Source organism: Aspergillus fijiensis, assembly GCF_003184825.1.
Source record: "Aspergillus fijiensis CBS 313.89 unplaced genomic scaffold BO72scaffold_8, whole genome shotgun sequence".
NCBI classification, from domain to species: domain Eukaryota; kingdom Fungi; phylum Ascomycota; class Eurotiomycetes; order Eurotiales; family Aspergillaceae; genus Aspergillus; species Aspergillus fijiensis.
The window spans coordinates 84,034-101,552 of record NW_024468984.1 but is presented as its reverse complement, the minus strand read 5'-3'; the positions used below and the strand labels follow the sequence as shown (position 1 = coordinate 101,552).

Sequence of the window (17,519 nt, the reverse complement as noted above, 5' to 3'; positions counted from 1 at the left end):
TATGATTGGTTTCAAACTAATTTATCTTGACATTTGACATGGGTTTCAAGGTAGGTCTACTGTAACAAGAAGTTGGTCATCAAGACCGGTTGGAGCATCAAGATGAGAGGCCACGAAGGGAGAAGAGCAGCCGGGGCCAAGGACCGGAGGTGTTCCTGGCCTGAATCAGGGAGGGCAATGGCTGGCGAAGACTGGCTGGTGAGCACGGAGATCACCCCACCCACCAGTCCACCCAAGTCCCAAGGGAGCGCGGGTGCTGGGGAGGGGGAAGGGGGGAGTTGAGGACTGGTTGGTGTTGCAGGCTTAGGCTTATAGTACATGATAGTAGGCGTAGGCTTAGGCTACCTTTAGTGAGGGTGTGGTCCTTTTGGGGAGGCAAAAGGAATGGATGGCAGAGCGTGAGTGCAGTCTAGAAGCCGCCATCACAGACAGATCATGTATCATCTTCTCTCCAGACATACAGACTGCCCAGTATAAGTGAACAAAGATACTGCAGAGCAATGGAAGTAAATTCTCCACTTCTCCTCAGCTTGAGCTTGGTTGGCAACGTCAGAAAGACATGCAATTGCATGCTTATCATTATTGAATCGGTCGGTCAATAGGGAGCAAAAACAGCCAAAGAAGAATAATGAATGCACAGTAGCTACTCCGTACCGACTAAGTATCGACTACGAAGTAGTCTACCCCTCATGGACCAAGGCTGGCTCGGGGCTAACAGAAACTCGACCCGGACGGAGCATCCTTACGCGATGGACGGTACTTTACCGTGTTCACCCCAGAGAACAGGCAGAGACAAGAAGAGACAGGCAGACAAGGTATTTGACTTTCACTCATACAGTAAGGGTTGCTGCTAACTTCCTTGTGGCTCAGGCCGCATTGAAGGAGTAGGAGAGAATTGCCCTTAAGACGTCCTACCTAGTATAGTATCTGCATATGAGGGTTCCGGTTTGACCAACCTTTTGGTATGATCCAGTAATTTGCTGCAGCGACTACAGCAGCGCCCGCCGGCGCCCCCCCCCCCCCCCCAACCGACCTCCTTATGTCAGGCCTGTTCCACAACTACACTACTGGTTGGATCTGGATGGAAATTCTACTTGCGCCATACGTTTCACAGAAAACGCGAAGCATTTGGTCAATTTGATACTGAAGGCCAAAAGAAAGGGAATGGGGAGGGTGACATCTATTTCAGTATAACCAGCAAACTGCCAAACCACATGTACTGTACGTACAGTACAGACACTACCATAATTCTTGGGTCGAGTATGAATTAGAAGGATTGACATTTCCATGGCAAGAGTAAAATCAAGGCCAGCCAGCCAGTCCAGCCAGCCCAGCCCAGTCCACAGCCAACCTTCAACTGTGCCCGGCGGCGGTAAGGAAGGTAAGGAAGAGGAGGAAGAGGTATTGTTGAAACCAGATGAAACCAGAACTGGTCTATCCATACATACTTTACTGTACACTGTACACATACTATACATACAGGACATACTGTACGGGTACCTCAAGCAGCCCGCAGCCCGCAGCCCGCCCGTAACCCGCTCGTTGATGATAGTAACTTCCGGGACCTCGGGACACGGTACCAATTACCACGGTCGATACGTGAAAAGCGTCATGGTTTACCATACATCGTGGGCAAGCTAACCTGCAGCGATCCTCTCTCGAGAGACTTCTATCTCCGGGCCACTCGTCCCATCTCTTCTCGTTCTTCTCTTTTCTTTTCTTTCTACTACACCCGTCTGGAGAGAGAGAGAGAGCAATTCCTCCTCACTTTCCTCTCCTCCTAATTCTTCTTATCTTCACCTCTCCTCCCTTCCTTTCTTCTTCCTCCCTCCTCCTCCGCCGCCGCCCCTTTTCCTGCCATCCCGTCAATTCATTTGGAGAGATCTGAGACTGGTCCCCAGGCCTAAGATCCGGTTGACTGCACTATAACAGTCAACTTCATCTGTCGCCCGTTGCACCAGCTCTCCAGTCGAGCCGTGTCCGTCAGCTCCTGCTTCGACGTCTTCTATCGACGTTTGTTAACTCAAACGGCGAATTCCTTCCCCCCCTCCCCCCCCACATCTGACATCCGGTGCCTACCCCCGTGACATCGACCGTTGGATTCCCCTGATTTCAGCTCCTGCCGGTTAGAAGAGCGAAGAGAAGGGTTCTTTTCTGTTCTTTTATCCGAAAGCTTTGTGTGTACATGCTTCTATTTTGGTTGTGATTTCCTCAAAGGTGAGGCGTCAAAATTTTTCCTTCTTCCCTCTCTCAACCCCCCCCCCTCATGCGATTGTCATGGCTGCGTTTGCATCCGATGGCAAGCCCACTGGTGGATGCTCGGATGAATTGTGGCCTCAATCCATTGTGAGCACGGCGAGATGTTCCTGTCGGTGCACGGTCAACACCTCTTGAAGTCGGTTCGTGTCAAGTCAGCAATTGCCCGCAGCGGATCTTCGAAAGTGTCACGTTTCGATCCCACGAGCACTGGACGGTCCAGGCTTGATCCTACTCCTCACACATGCGTCTCATCGATACTATTGAAGATTGGGTTGGATGGATGGGAGAGATGAACTGTGTCTTGGTAGAGGGTGGAGGACAATTGGTCGTTTAGTTAAGACAAGAGAGCCGTGCTGCAGAGGTTGAAGGGCCAGAGTTACCCCCTCTGGGAGTGAACATCAGTCAATTCAACTCGATGCTGGCCGGACGAGAAACGAGTTGGTCTATCAACTCGGTCCGAAATTAAGGGTTGCTCATGTGCTTGCGTGGGAATGTATAGGCCCTTTCCCGCATACTTGGAGGGGACGATCTCAAGCCTTCGACGACGCCGAGATATCCAAGCAATCTTACCACTGCAATTCCACATCGCAATCATGAGAAGCAAACAAAAGCATTGTTTGAATCTGACGGCTAACTTGTTACTTTCTCCTTGCTAGGAAACAATTGTCTTTTCTTGATTAATTTTCGCTTTTGGCCTCGATATAGCCTCACTCCTTTCAATGTGGATTTTGGCTTTCTAGCGCTTTTCGCATCTCACAACTTCATTCCTGTCCTGCACAAAAACGTTCGAAAGGATACTGGATTGCCGACTGTACGTTGTGATCATTCTCATTGCACCTCGATTCCCCCCCTGACGATCTCCCCACCCCTTCACAGGGTTCGTGCCTGTACTCCTGTTTCCACATTCCGGAGTGCCCATAGGCTTGCCAGTCCAAGAACCGGTTCCTAGAGCGAAGGCGTTCAGTCGCACTTCGTCTTTTGAATTGGCATCCTCCAGAGTTCATCTCGCCGGATCATTCTTGCGTCTTGGCCCTGCCTAGATGCCAGACACGCCGTCACGGTAAGGGTTGCATCGTGCCCTCTGCCCGAAGGCCTTCTATCTGGGTTAGTACCTTTTTATCCCCAGGGAGTCCCCCTTTTCACCCTCGACCTTTCTCTCTCTTCTTCCCTCCTTGGGCCTTCCTTTCCCAACTACAAGCCTTTCTTTAACATCTTATATTTCCTTTTACTTCTCTCTTTTTTGCATCACACACTCTTTTTCACCCTCCCGTCGTTCTTTTTCATTATCTCTCTTTTCTAATCCTAATATCACGTATACTAATTTTAACTTCATCTAGCTCCGGCCACTCGAAAAAGGCTTTCCACCAGCTGTCTGGCTATCCTTTCCCTTTCCAGTGCTCGGACTATCGTCATCTTACTGGACACTTTCTAATATTTCCAACTAATTCCGTTCATTAATCCCCACACCTAATTCGACGACTGTCACTCTCTGAACTCCGTCGTTCCCTGATAGACAAGACCATCTATCAGATCCACTCTTTACACTAATCATTCGGATCGTTATAATCACCACCAGTCCGACAATATGGCCTATCAAAAGCGTCCTGCCTCTAGCTATCAGCCTTGCGATACCTTCTTTGTGGAGTCGTACGACGACTTCCCGGCCCCTCGCATGGAACCAAAGGAGCATGCGAGACTGATTGCCCGAGAGCGTCAGTATGCCATTGCGGATGAACTTTCCAAGATCACCAGCGAAGAGTTCCGTGATGACATTCTGGCGCACATGCTGGACATGGATGTCAGTTGTCACTTGACTGGTTGTGAAATGATTGTTGCTAATCTTGACCTTTAACAGACCGCCACCCTCCCTGACGTTGAGTCGATCGATATCCAAACCGAGATTCAATGGTTCATGCGTCCCTACCTGCTCGATTTCCTGATTGAAGCCCATACCGCCTTTCAGCTGCTGCCGTCTACTCTCTTCCTGACCATTAACTTGCTCGACCGATACTGCTCGAAACGTGTCGTCTACAAGAGACACTACCAATTGGTCGGGTGTGCGGCTTTGCTCATTGCTGCCAAGTATGGTGACAAGAAGGATCGTGTTCCGACCATCAAGGAGCTCAAGTCGATGTGCTGCTCGCTTTACGACGATGACATGTTCATCCAGATGGAGTGGCATGTGCTGCAGACTTTGGGCTGGACCATCGGTCATCCCACGGTCGACAACTTCCTGCAAATGGCTGTCATGGATTGCCCTTATGATGCAGAGGTTGAGCACCTGTCTCTCTACATCGCGGAAATCTCCCTGTTCCATCGGGAATTTGTCTCCAAGCCTTCGTCCGATCTAGCCAGAGCCTCCTTGGCTCTTGCACGGTGCATCTTGAACCGAACTCAGCCTCGTCACACTGAGTGGGCTTCTCAATACGACTCAATGACACTAGTGGGATTGTCTCAGCAATTACACCAGCCCTCGCAGGTGCTCTCTAGGAAATACTCGTCGGCCCACTACTCGCGGGTGTCGAAGATCCTGGAGCAATTCCTCGCACGCCAGGCCTCCGTCGCGAGCTACACGCCCCCTAGCCCGCCCTCAGATGTTGTTCCGGCCGAGTCTAAACCCTATGAAGGAGAGATTGGTCTTGCTACGCCCCAGAAGGCCCCGCAATCATCCACTATGGCTCACGGCTACATCACACCGCCAATTACTCCTGAAAACGAAGTCTTCGCCAACGGTGGTAATCCCACCTTTGCCAAAGGAGTAGCTGGCACTAGTGCCTGCTCACCGTCACCCACCCCCTCCCCTAGTGTACCATACACCAATGCTCCCAGCTACGCGCAGGAGGCTACATATCAACAACAATATCTCCAGCCTCAAATGTCGTTCAGCACCGGCTACTGAAGTTGACCTGGCTGAAAGCAATCTCCGTCGATAGTATATTATCACCTCGCTCGATACCTAGAATCAATGTGCCTTATTTGCCGTCTCTGGTTCACGGTCTATCCTCGATCCGACCACAATCAATCTGCTGAGAAGGATTGTCGTTATTTCATTATCCCCCTCCACTATCTTCCTTTGTTCCGTGTCCAAAAGAATTGCATACCCATCTTTCGATTCGCATACCATCTCTTGGGTCTCCCAAGTTGCATCTAGCTCGTTTGTCATCCTCTTCTATAACTAGCATTGCAAGCGCGAGCTGTTGAAATTTATTTGCATTTCACTGTGTTTTCTTTCTATTCCCCCCCCTCGAAGACCCAGTTCAGCAACGCAGATCATTGATTCTCTGCGGTTGCGGGGCTCGACGCTGTTGTGCTTTTCCTCTTTTCTTCATTCTCCTCCACTTTACATTTGTCACTCGTAAAGAACATTAATGTGGCTCAAGCTCTGACCTCTCTTCCTCATTCGGGCGGGATCGTGCCCATGCTTTTGTTAGTATGACCGCCCGCTTTCTTTTTGTGATGTCGCTGGATGAAGGAAAGAGGTCCCTTTCCAACAGAAAAAAAAAAGCAGAAAAGAGCTCCCTGTCAAGTGCAAAACAAACCAGACACCCAAATATACATATCATATACAACAATAAAAAAAAACACAAGACAAGGGAGTTCGCGAAACCCAAAAACAAACCACCACCACTACCCCATAGTTTTTGTGATTTGAAATGCTTTTGGGGCGACTGCTTGCCCTTTCTACACATAACTCCCAAATACCCTTGCTTGCACCTTTTACCTACAACATACACTCTACACACTCCCCCACAGACTATCTGCAGAACATACTAGCAAAGATGACAACAAGAGAGAAAAAGAAGAAGAGTGGCTAGATGGAGACAGATCTATTTGACGGAAAAATCACTTCCGCTTCCCATCGAATACTTTTTCCCTTTTACTTTGTGCCTTTCGTGTCTTTGCGCGTGGTATCTCGAATGAAAATCTTCTATACATACTTCATATCCATGATCATTCCCCGTACGAATAATTAAGCCGCGCTCGTAGACTCATTTCTCGTGGTTATTTGCGCCCCTTCACCGAGCGCAAGTACGGACTTGCTTTTTCTCTTGTTGAGGACGATCTCCATCCATACCCCCCACATCCTGCACTTGCCCTATGTTTGTTTGGCATGGCATTGCTATGCCTGTTTTGGCGTGTTGGCAATTCGTCCATATATCCATCCGGTTGTGGTCTCCCCTCCGCCTCCCCCTTCCTGGGCCATTATCAGAAGTATTAAAATTTGGAGTTGGATAAGCCAAATATTCAGACTGTTTATTATATTTAATAATTTATTCTGCTTTTCTGGGAATGCAAACGCCGGGAAACAGTGGTCCAAAGCTCGCTCTCCACATCGGATGATTCTAGCAAGCGATCCCCCGTGGACAAAACCGAACGTTCGGTCGACCAACTATCCTACGACATCAACTAGAGCAAATGGATGGAAGTAAGGTGCCGAGATCCATCGATCATCATCGCTACATAGATCGATCACTTGACACGTGCGGAGCCGAGGGTGGCATGGACATTTGAGAATCCTCGAATCCAATCCTAGCCTGAGGCAGTGGGACGAATGAATAATGGTACAGGTATGGCAGGACAAGCTGACAAGCTAACAAGCTAACAGCAAATCCATCGAGTACCGATTGCATGACCACGCTACCGTGATGATGGACTTGATATGTACGTACGACGAGGATCCGATAGATGATTGAGTACATGGACTCCAAAGTACAGCACAGTGCAGTACAACAACAACAACAGTTGCACGTACGCAGAAGCAAGCAACAAGGTAGGTAGGTAAACATGAATCTTTCACTGCCCGCTCCGTCACGGTCCCATCACCCCTTACCTCAATCTTACTACGAGTACGTACAGCGGACACACTCATAAATCCCAAGGTGATGCTTCAGTGGCAACTGTCGAATCGACTGTATTCTGTGATGTACATACAGACAGACATACATACATACATCCGGGCCGCAACCCCGAATGGTTCAACGCTTGGGAAAAAGACGAATACTGCAGAAATAACAAGTGGCAAAACTCAGGACATAAAACGCCAGTTGTAATTTCCCTTTAAATATCTACCAGAACCCGATTGGTCAGAGGAGAAGATCGAACGAACCATGTTTCATGCAACAACAAAATAAAAAAAGAAGAAAAACGGCAACAAGAAAATTTAGAATAAAGGGACCCAGAACCTGCTGATTTCGGCTGAATACGGCATACAGATCGTGACGCATCAAAAGTCTCGTTGCAGTGTTCAAGCGTGGTGATGGATGATGGATGATGATGATGGGTGAACCGTGATTTATCATAGCAAGGGGATGAAAAACAAAGTGGCGATTCTCGCATCGTCTTCATCGTCTTCCTTGTTTTCGTTCTGGAGTCATGAAAATCGTCCTCTCTTTAAGCAAATGAGTATTGGCATTTCTGGAACGACCGTACGGTTTGTTGGACCATGTATGGTCAGTCTAAGGTCAGTCTGTCTGTCAAGGACGCGTGTTTCGGAGCATCGGCTCGCTATGCTGTCGATTCTGATTAACATGAAAGATGACGAGCCTGGCATATCCGACATCTGCCAAGCCGAGGATCGGATGAATGGAGAGAGAAATCGGTCGGTAGAACCAGGATCACTGCACTGCAGTGGGGTTCCTCAGGCTGGCGCCCGAATGTCGACGGGATAAATGTGGCGCACCTGCCGAATTGGCGGTGATACTGTGCTAGCCCAGCCGGTTGCCAAAGGCTGCACTGCCGATAGCGAATGATGAGCATTGGTCAGTTTTCGTGGTGTTGGGTCCGGGTATTTTGATGGTGACATATGGCGGATGATGATCGCTTGGCATGCAATTACCAGGACCTCTAGTAGCTTTGTGCCGAGACAATTGCAGGCTGCAGACGTTAGCATTGTAATCGAGTCAATGCACCAGTGCAGAAGAAGCAAGTATCGTCCAAGGTACAGATGCCTCGGCATTGTTACACAAGGGTGTAGTCTCTGGGCTTGGCGAGAACAAACGAACAAGCAAGGGACGACTTACAGGACTGCTGAGCATGCTGTTCCGCTTGTTCCGGCCCTTCTTAATATGGTTCTTCAAGGCCGTGGAATCCAACGGTTTCAAGAGTTCGAAGCTACACAGTAATTCACCTGAAACAGACATGATGGCTCCCCAGTTATCGAATTCACCGCAATACTAAATAAATCCACAGTCAGTATCATGAAAAGCATTGACACAAATCGACTTCGAAATATACTCACGTTAGGCGCAGAGAAGACAGTAACCAGAATACGGTCCTGATAGAATTCATAGCCGTCCTCGACCACCATGTGCGCTCGACACACCAAATCAAAGTCATGCCGTTGCAGGAAATTCATGATGACCTGCTTGCCGAAGCAGTAGCTGACACCACGCTCGCTCGGTTCCCAGTCTTCCTCCATATCTGCTGGATCACTCCACAGAAGATCGTTCAGCAGTCCATAGTCCGGTACGTCGGTCGGGCGGGCGATACCTCGGATGTCATCCATATGGGAAAGACTCGGCGACAGACCACCATGGACACAGAAGATCTTGCCAGCAACGATCGCAGCAATAGGGAGGCAGTTGAAAGTATCGATGAATGTTTTCCAAGTCTTGATGTTGCAACGCCGTTTGCACTCGTCATAAAATCCATACACGCGAGTGACGTTGGCACACTCATGGTTGCCACGCAGGAGGAAGAAGTTCTCGGGGTACTTGAGCTTATAGCAGAGCAGAAGCAGAATTGTTTCCAAGCTCTGCTTTCCACGATCCACATAGTCACCCAGGAAGAGGTAGTTTGAGGCAGGGGGAAACCCACACATCTCGAACAGCCTAATGAGATCGGTGTACTGACCATGAACATCTCCGACAATCTTGACGGGGGCCGACAGCTCCAGAAGAGCGGGCTGGGAGAGGAAGAGTTCCCGTGCGGCGCTGCAAATGGCCACGATCTCTGCATTCTTCAAGCAAACGGTCTTGGTAACCTTGGTCGAGTAGCCAGCATCCAGGAGTCGGGAGATCATGTCATCCAGGTCGATCGACTTCAAAGCACCCATTCCCATTCCCGGCGATCCAGATGTTTCGTTGTTCATCGGGGTGTTCATGATGAAGTCCAGAATCGGATTCAGCTGGTTCTCCCTCTTGATGAGAATCGATTCGCCAACTTTTTGTGTAGAAGGGCCCTTGGGGGCAACACCGGTCGGGGGAGCGTCTGACACGAGGTCAACCTCCCCACTCTGCTGCATCGCGTTCACATCTTTATGGCCTCTTTTCAGACTGGTGGACAGGGACGGCGACGGAGGAGGTTCCAATGAGTCGGTTTTGGAAGCGGCATCGTCAGCAGCAGGGGACTGAGGAGCGCTCAGGTTGGTAGAGCTGCGCCTACTTGCCGCGGATTTGATCGAGCCAGCATCCGACTTATCGGTCTGGCTTTCCGTCTGATACAGAGCAGATGTGGAGGCGCGGGGACTGTCGCTGCTACGAATCTTAGAGCGGATCGAGCCACGGAGGGAGCGAATGGATTCCTTGGTGTCAGAGCGAGAAAAGGATGGATACGATTGCAAAGAATCGCCAGGGCCATTATTGCCCTTGGAATGCGATTGACCCATTACTGCAACGGCAAAATATCTGCCAAGCTCAATCTCAGACGCCCGACGATGGATGGGGATTCAGCAGAGGAGCACCAAGCCCTGCTAGGTGCTGGAATGCTAGCAGGTGTCTTGGCCAAGTATACCTCCGAGGGTAGGTTTGGGAGTTATAAGGAAGAGGAAAATCTTTCGCTGATGGTGGAGTCGACAGGTCAGTAAATTGTCACGGGGGCAGTTGATGACCACAAGACACGGCGATGGGAAGCAGTAGTCGGGAAACCGGGCACGATCGATGTTTGTACGGGGAATAAGGGATCCAGCCCTTCGAGGTGACGCGAAGGAAAAGAGGAGTCGAGTTTCGATTAATGGCGCAGAAGGAATTAGAGGCAGGAATGGATGGACATCGAGTTTGGGGGAGACGAAAGCATCAGCCACCGAGAGCTAGTCGTCGGAAGGATAAGCTCCGATTCGCCGAGGAAGCTCCTAAATCGCGACCGTTAGGAGTTAGGAGGGGAGGAGGACGAAAGGGCAATGACGGGGCGGCGGGAGGATGAAAGACAAAAAGGAACACTAGTTCATGGCAATATACATTCGAGAGAGACACTAGAAACCTGGGGGAAAGGGTTGCATGTGGAGATAGGCGGTAGGTAGCAGGTGAGATATTCAAACGGAGAATTTAGGTAAAGTTTTGAGGGGGGGATCTGTGATCTGTTTCTGACGGGGGGTGGGTGTAGTGGAAGACGTGGGAGGGGAAAATGATAAGAGTTGTGGAAACGGGCAAAGATGCGTCATCACGAGGGGGATGTGGCAGTGGAAAGAATGGGGGAAAACCCAGACCAGATTAAAATACTCACTCTCACACACAAGCCACAGAGGATAAGGTTGAGACACTTGAGCTACTGGAAGGATCAATACCAATGACGATAGTGGAATAGAAGCTTGTTGGTGGTGGTAAAGGAAGAAGAAGAAGAAGAAGGCGAAGGCGAAGAGGAGAAAACGAGAAACAGAGAAAAAGAATTACTAGGTAACTTAACTAACGGTGTGGAAAGAGAAGGCTGGAGTGAACTTACTTTACTTGTAGACTAACTAGTTAGTCAAGTTAGCCTTAGCCTAGTAAAGAGTGAAGGTTCTCGCCTCAAGACCCAGCCAGTCCACTCAGTTAGTCTACTACTTTGTACTGTACTAAGTGCAGTACGTTAACAGCTGCCAGGTGAGCTCGGCTCAGTTCGTTTTTGGTCTCGAATCCTGCAGCGAACAACAAGTGTGGCATGTCCGGATTAATCGGTCGGCCCGGAACGGGGAAGCTTTAAGCCTGAGAGCTTTTGTAGCAAGTGAGTTGCCTGAGGAACAAGAATGGAGCTGCCTGGATGGGTGGATGGATAGATAGATGGATGGTGGATAAATGCTTCAGCGGAAATGGTACGTGTGGTAGAGAAAGTACGGTATGAGGAACCGCCTGCTTATTATAGCATACACTCATACACTTAGGTATGATGATGCTGATGATGCTGATGCTGATGCTGATTTGTGTTCAATTGTGGATGATGGTGTGGGGGTCTTTGTCACTGTCCACACAATCTTATCGCCTCAGGTCAAATCTGACTTCGATCCAGACTGTCTGAGTCCCCATCCGACTTATTTATAACATCGGTCACTACGGTGAGATCGTCGATGACATTATGACTGTTTCATTCTCCTCGATCCCAACAAACTTCGCATGAGATCTAGAGCACTTATCGAACCTGTACACTGCTGCTCTACGTAAAAGGCACATGGTTGGTCTCTTTCCACTGCGTCCACCCCTCCTAAGGCCTTGGCTTCGTTCCTTTCCCTAAATCATAGGTTCTTCGTTCTTGGAATGATGCATGGAGATTTCAATTCTGCCTGGATCCCGGACGCATCAATCATCTTCGGATGATCACCGACAGTCAGCCTCCAGAACGCTCCGACCACACCCGACTCGCCGTCCGGAGTGATCCACTCGAGGTGGCTAGATATAGATACACGATGCCGAACTACAAGTCATAACCTTGTTGTTCCACAATAGCGATATCGTCTCCAACCACTCGCGCGGCCATCTAACCCGGGCTGGCCCTGTACCACCCCCGTTCGAGTGGAAGCAAAGTTGCGAAGGCAAGGATCGTGCGCTGCGAGATACCCTTTAAATCACCTCAACGATGCAACAGTCAGCGGTATGCCAAACTGCAGGAACACCGCCATTTCGACCACAGCCCCGTGGTGCAGGGTCACGACGGTGGCTGCTGCTGCCAAGCCCATGCAGCCTGCGCCAAGCACCAACGACTTTGTCTGAATATTTCTCCTAACCACGTTGTTGTTGCTGGAGTGCTTGAGAGCTTTGCCTTGGCTCGCACAGCAGCTCGGCTGGGGAACAGGAAAAACCCTTATTCTTCTTTAAGAAAGCTCCTCCCTGAAAGCGAGGCATATGTGGGCCTTTGGCACAGGGTCAACGTGCAGACTGCTTCGGCTCTGTGCGCTACTCATGCGTCTCCTGGGTCACCATGAGGTCTTGACCCCCCTCCCTTCCACGAATTCTTATCTCAAAGTCCTCCCCCTTCGCCCCATCATCATCCCAGATAGCATGAGTATAGTGTAGTGTTCGTGTTCGTAACTTGGAGCATCTCGTGCCGCCGGGTCGTCAAGCTTCCAGTAGTCCGTCTTTCGATAGGAGATCACAACCTCATTATGATCGGAGTGTCTCCCGCATACGACCCAGTTGCGGGGTCTCTTCCAACTCAATTTTGGTAATATGTTGACCGGGGACGACCACCAGCCCGATAAATCGACTAGTCATGGACACTTTGATATTATTCTGCGCGGTCCCCGCGCTTTCTGCGGCTAGCTCATTCGCATTCGTGGCCGCGTCTCGAACGGCGGAGGGAGAGGGATACCGGTACTCGTGAGTATTGGCCAGGATGATATTTCGTGCCTAATGCAAGAAAGAGAGACAACATCAAGTCAGAACCTGAACCCCAAGTTGAACAGCGACCCCAAATAAAATTGAAAGAAAAAAAACAATCTCGTATCATTTCCGCCAACTCCGACCCCAACAAATCATTCAAGTGAAGAGAGAGAGAGCACTTACCGCATCGGTACACTTGAAGGTGCCCACGAAAATGCGCGTGTCTGTCGCGTGCACCCGGAGGGTTCGACCGATCAAGGAGTCCAAGTATTGCACTGCCGTGTTCTCGTCCATGATTTGTATAGCTCTCTCTTCCTCCTTTCGAATTTTTGTTGAACTTGTCCTAGGCGGACTAACCAGCTTGACCTCACAGGTGAGAGAGCCGGGGGGGGGGGGGGGGGGGGTTGAATGCGACCACTCGCAGGAGAGAACTTGGCGGTCTGGACTGTTCTGCGTTGGCCGATGCTAAACGAGACTCGACTCGAGAGGGTAAAAGTTGCCTGGGGCGCAGTAGTCAGTCGGAAAATATTTAGGCGGGGTTTATATCTTCAGCTGAGGCGAAGGCTCTCCTCGAAGCTAAATTGGGCGTGTTCCGGTTGGGTGGTCCCAGGTTAGTCCTCGGAAGGAGAAAGATGGTCACCCCAGCGTAGTAGCGTCAAGGATCCATGATAGTCGGAACCGCTGGAGACCTCAGGCATTACTGCTCCTCCCCCGCATGTGACACCCGAAAACTGAGCGTGTGACTAACTACCACTTGCTGTAGCTTCAGCCACCCATTGTTCGTAAAAAAAAAAAAAGAAAAAAAAAAAACATGTTTCTTTTAGCAGTTCGCGTGGGGAATCAAGGAACTTGGTTTCCTCAATATTTTGTTAATTATGCTCAAGCCTCCTCGTGTCCTGTACACGTTGATGAAACTCCAAGACTACTGAATAACACGGAACTGCCGAAACAATACTAGGTGTTGTCTCTTATGGTACTGATTGTTCCATTCAGACAGATTGTATAAGACATTGGTTCGGTTATACAAGCTTTGTGTTCTAATGCTCAATAGTATTATGTAGATATAATTCACATAGAGGCTGCGTCCGAAGCCGCGGCCGTCTCAGCCTCCCAAGCCACATCAATAATGCAAGCAGGGCCAGAGACATTCAAGCTCGTTTCGGAGCAAGAACACAGCTTCTCAATCGAGGCTGTGAAGTATACAAATGAGTGACGTCATTCAGTTGTTGTCCAAGACAAGACGCATCAGGTTGGGGTCTGAATAGAACCGACGTGACCAGCAACAGCCGGTAAGTCAACCCCAGTGTGACGAAGTGTAAGGTTTGGTATCATCGCTAATTGAAAAGAGATTGTCGATTGCGACATAGAAGAGATCAGGTTCTTCGTTTGGCGCTCAGAACCTAGGGTGTCCCATCCAGGCGAGTCCGCCAGCTGGTGCTCTGGATGAGCAGTTCGACTCATCACTAGCCGACTCCATGTCGACATCCATATCAGTATCCGTGGTCTGAGAAGGACGGCTGAATGTGTCGCTATCCATTAAATGTCCCGGAGCCGAGATTGGCATACTGTGAAGGTGCACAGGTGTCGCGCCAAAGAACGGAGTCTCGCTGGTCTTCGGCATAAAGCTGTTCGAGTGCGATTTATTGGGGGATGATTGGCAAGGACGGAAAAATTTGAGTAACGTCTGCTGGCGCGGGTCGACCGTCTCAGGGGATAGTGTTGGTTCGTGATTCATTTGTTCTTCCTCATCTGCAAGGGGGGCGGCTCTTTGTTGCTGTTGGGCTGTGAAAAGCCACCGAAGTGTGTTCTCTGAAAGGTGTAAGTATAATGCCAGGACGGTGAGAGCGATCAACAAGCCTTACCATATACAACTTTCTCTTCTGGCCGGTCGTTCCTGAAACGCTTTCGTGTCCGACTGTTCAAATGCTGGGGTGGTTCCTCCCCCTTCCCGAAACCCCCAATCGAACCGAAGGGGGCATTTTGTGATTCGAGGCTTGGAAATGAAGCTTTGCGCTTAAGGGACATGATGATGACTTGATGATGACTTGAGGTCTCAATTGCCGATTGCAAGGTCGATAGTGTATCGTCCGGTCGAGCAATGCGTTGTTGATCGAAATAGTATATATACGAACGTTATGGGAGCAATTGTGAAAGATGGACCTGGTGGATAGATGAAGAACGAGGTTGAGCAGCTCTTCTAATATATAGGCTGAGGAGAACAACAAGGCTGGGGTAGAAAGCCTTTCCGGGCGTGGTTGGTCGAGACGCCGGCGCGTCGGATCGCGGAGAAAATGAAGGCGAGACCGCGTCGCACTACATGAAATATGCGCTATTCCCATTTGGGGGTAAATTGGCTGAATCCCGTAGTTTGTGTCGATTGATTTCTCGATCTATACTTCACTACCCTGAATAACTTGATGATTAGCATTTATTGATTGCCCCCTTTATAGGACTTTAGTGAGCACGACTTGGAAGCTCACAAGTTTAGTTCCGAAAGGAGCAGTGGTTCCAACAAGGCGCAGATGCAAAGGTGGTGCTCTTATCTCAAATCCAGGACAGACGTATGAATTATGCCGAGAAGAAGACCAATATCTACTTTACTATGCCTTGGATCGGTCTCCAGTGAGCGCTGCCAAAGCGCATGCAACGACTGGCTTCACCATCATAACTGCTATGGTTGTATTGATTTCCTATCCTGGATTACTTGAGGCCTACCATATGGGGGTAGTTACCACATTACATTTGAGGAATGCCTGACCTACAATAACCTAAGACTCCATCAGGACATTCGATACTGATCTCGCAATGTGTACAATCGATCAAATGTTTTACAATGTGTATAGAATGATCGGCATGCCGCCTTCGGCATACCGGCGGAGGAAAGACTCAAGTGTTGATACTGAGCGAGGCAAACTCCGCTGTTTTGTGCCTATGACGAGGGGAGTCCCACTTCCCCGCTTCTGCTTCATCAAGCTGTCTGTGAGACTCTGACCGACCGACAAAACACCTGCAACTTACCAATCCCTTATACCCTCTTGCGTCTGCACGCTTCGGTCTGGGGCCCAAATAGTCAACTTGCAGTTTTAATCGAACTTCTTATTGCTATACTCTTGCAGAGGAAGAATATCAGCTCAGCATGCCGTCTCGCGAAGCCACCCATGCTGGTTCTTGGTATTCCGATAGCCAACATACCCTGACGCGTCAGTTGGACCAGTGGTTGGCTCAGGTCCCAAACGAGATCCCAGGTATTGGATCACTGCCTGTGCCTGGTGCTCGTATCATTATCGCTCCGTATGTCCAAGCTAATGTGACTATTCATCTTTTGACAGCATGCTGATTCCCCAGGCATGCGGGCTATGCATACTCCGGGCCATGTGCGGCCCATGCCTATAAAGCCCTGGACTTGTCAAAAGCGTAGGAAGCAAGAGTACCCCAGATGCCAACAACGACTCACTCTAATCGCAGAAAACGGATCTTTGTGCTGGGACCCTCTCACCATCATTATCTGACGACACTTGCTCTCCCCGAGCTCACATCATACTATACCCCGCTGTCCGATGACCCTCTGCCGCTTGATACCGAGCTTATCGCGAAGCTCCTATCAACCAAAGCCGTCAAGCGCAATGGAACGAACATCTCGTTTACAACGATGAATGAGTCCGTCGATGAAGCGGAGCACAGTATCGAGCTCCATCTGCCCTACATCCACCGTCTTCTTCAACTCCAACATCCCAACAAGCCGACATCCCAGTATCCACCGCTAGTCCCCATCATGGTGGGAAGCACTACGGCTGCGACCGAGGAAGCCTTTGGGACCTTGCTTGCCCCCTATTTGCAGGATCCCGAGAACGCCTTTGTCATCAGTTCGGATTTCTGTCACTGGGGGTTGCGGTTCCGGTACACCTACTACGTTCCCCACGCGCCCAAACCAGGACCGAGTCTCCCACTATCGGCCAACTCGCTCCCCCAGCCTGAAGTCAACAACCACAGAGATGTAGAGGCAACGGTGGAGTCGGTATCCACCGGCCACTCCCTTCAGCGACGGGACCGTGTCCAGCGCCACGAGCCCGCCATCCACGAAAGCATCTCTGCGTTCGACATTGCAACCATGGCGGCCATCACCACGGGACGTGCGGCAAGCTTCCTCGACGCAGTCGAGCGGACGGGAAACACCGTGTGCGGTCGTCACCCCATCGGGGTCATCATGGCCGCCCTCGAAGCAATCACTAGCCAAGATGAGAGCAAGAAGGGCAAATTTCACTTCGTCCGATACGAGCGAAGTGCCGATATCACGGATGTAAACGACAGCTCGGTGAGCTATGTCTCGGCTTTCGCGGTGCTGTAGACTCCCACTTCCCTTGTTTGTCATCAATTGATAATATCGTCACGAATAGCCTAGAGTAGTCGTCGCGGTCCAATGTGCCGTCAAGTGCTCATCAAATAATATTGATCTATGCATCATTTCTAATCTGCACGTCCAAGACTATCAGGTGCTCTGTATATGCGGTCCAATGTCCACAACCATGTCAAGTACAATATTCCTGAGTGTGTTGGATATAACCCGTGATATAACCCGTTTGAAATGAAGGATGCTGTGCATGGTGAGTCGAAGTGAGTGAACTGGTTTAGTTCCTGCCGTAGTATCAAATAAGTCCGTACGCTATCTCGAACATCCCCGGGGCATGGAAATAAGCGCTGCGGGCCGCCCCTCTGAATAGGCCCTCAATTTGGGCTGGCCTGAGCGCTAAGGCATGG

The 17,519-nt window shown here is 50.0% G+C and overlaps 5 protein-coding genes across 5 annotated transcripts; 2 read left to right on the top strand and 3 right to left on the bottom strand.

The window, feature by feature from the left end:
- The first annotated feature begins 3,554 nt into the window (after nucleotides 1-3,554).
- Nucleotides 3,555-5,190, top strand: BO72DRAFT_281477 (G1/S-specific cyclin). Its single transcript, XM_040940287.1, has 2 exons — nucleotides 3,555-4,057; nucleotides 4,115-5,190. Exons 1-2 carry the CDS (start codon nucleotides 3,845-3,847, stop codon nucleotides 5,156-5,158), a joined length of 1,257 nt encoding a protein of 418 aa, XP_040804512.1. The 5' UTR covers nucleotides 3,555-3,844; the 3' UTR covers nucleotides 5,159-5,190.
- A 2,692-nt stretch (nucleotides 5,191-7,882) lies between these two features.
- Nucleotides 7,883-10,299, bottom strand: phzA (putative serine/threonine protein phosphatase). The gene is made up of 2 exons (XM_040940286.1): nucleotides 8,498-10,299; nucleotides 7,883-8,432 (listed from the first exon to the last, which is right to left on the bottom strand). Exons 1-2 carry the CDS (start codon nucleotides 9,863-9,865, stop codon nucleotides 8,160-8,162), a joined length of 1,641 nt encoding a protein of 546 aa, XP_040804511.1. The 5' UTR covers nucleotides 9,866-10,299; the 3' UTR covers nucleotides 7,883-8,159.
- Nucleotides 10,300-12,545: 2,246 nt separating this feature from the next.
- On the bottom strand, nucleotides 12,546-13,058 carry BO72DRAFT_370755 (LSM domain-containing protein; the record flags this gene model as incomplete). Its single annotated transcript, XM_040940974.1, has 2 exons — nucleotides 12,546-12,791; nucleotides 12,948-13,058. 2 exons carry the CDS (start codon nucleotides 13,056-13,058, stop codon nucleotides 12,546-12,548), a joined length of 357 nt encoding a protein of 118 aa, XP_040804510.1.
- A 723-nt stretch (nucleotides 13,059-13,781) lies between these two features.
- BO72DRAFT_445064 (uncharacterized protein) lies at nucleotides 13,782-15,024 on the bottom strand. Its single transcript, XM_040943955.1, has 2 exons — nucleotides 14,627-15,024; nucleotides 13,782-14,573 (listed from the first exon to the last, which is right to left on the bottom strand). The coding sequence occupies exons 1-2, from the start codon at nucleotides 14,787-14,789 to the stop codon at nucleotides 14,158-14,160; spliced, it is 579 nt and encodes a 192-aa protein (XP_040804509.1). The 5' UTR covers nucleotides 14,790-15,024; the 3' UTR covers nucleotides 13,782-14,157.
- A 719-nt stretch (nucleotides 15,025-15,743) lies between these two features.
- On the top strand, nucleotides 15,744-17,232 carry BO72DRAFT_445063 (protein MEMO1). The gene is made up of 3 exons (XM_040943954.1): nucleotides 15,744-16,055; nucleotides 16,110-16,178; nucleotides 16,230-17,232. Exons 1-3 carry the CDS (start codon nucleotides 15,901-15,903, stop codon nucleotides 17,107-17,109), a joined length of 1,104 nt encoding a protein of 367 aa, XP_040804508.1. The 5' UTR covers nucleotides 15,744-15,900; the 3' UTR covers nucleotides 17,110-17,232.
- Nucleotides 17,233-17,519: the final 287 nt, after the last annotated feature.

Coding starts and splice junctions, on each gene's coding strand:
- BO72DRAFT_445064 (XM_040943955.1), bottom strand. CDS start 14,789: ATGTCCCTTAAGCGCAAAGCTTCATTTCCAAGCCTCGAATCACAAAAT. Junction 14,574..14,626: donor AGAAGAGAAAGTTGTATATG/GTAAGGCTTGTT, acceptor TACACCTTTCAG/AGAACACACTTCGGTGGCTT.
- phzA (XM_040940286.1), bottom strand. CDS start 9,865: ATGGGTCAATCGCATTCCAAGGGCAATAATGGCCCTGGCGATTCTTTG. Junction 8,433..8,497: donor CTGTCTTCTCTGCGCCTAAC/GTGAGTATATTT, acceptor GGATTTATTTAG/TATTGCGGTGAATTCGATAA.
- BO72DRAFT_445063 (XM_040943954.1), top strand. CDS start 15,901: ATGCCGTCTCGCGAAGCCACCCATGCTGGTTCTTGGTATTCCGATAGC. Junction 16,056..16,109: donor GCTCGTATCATTATCGCTCC/GTATGTCCAAGC, acceptor CTGATTCCCCAG/GCATGCGGGCTATGCATACT. Junction 16,179..16,229: donor GCCCTGGACTTGTCAAAAGC/GTAGGAAGCAAG, acceptor CTCTAATCGCAG/AAAACGGATCTTTGTGCTGG.
- BO72DRAFT_281477 (XM_040940287.1), top strand. CDS start 3,845: ATGGCCTATCAAAAGCGTCCTGCCTCTAGCTATCAGCCTTGCGATACC. Junction 4,058..4,114: donor CGCACATGCTGGACATGGAT/GTCAGTTGTCAC, acceptor GACCTTTAACAG/ACCGCCACCCTCCCTGACGT.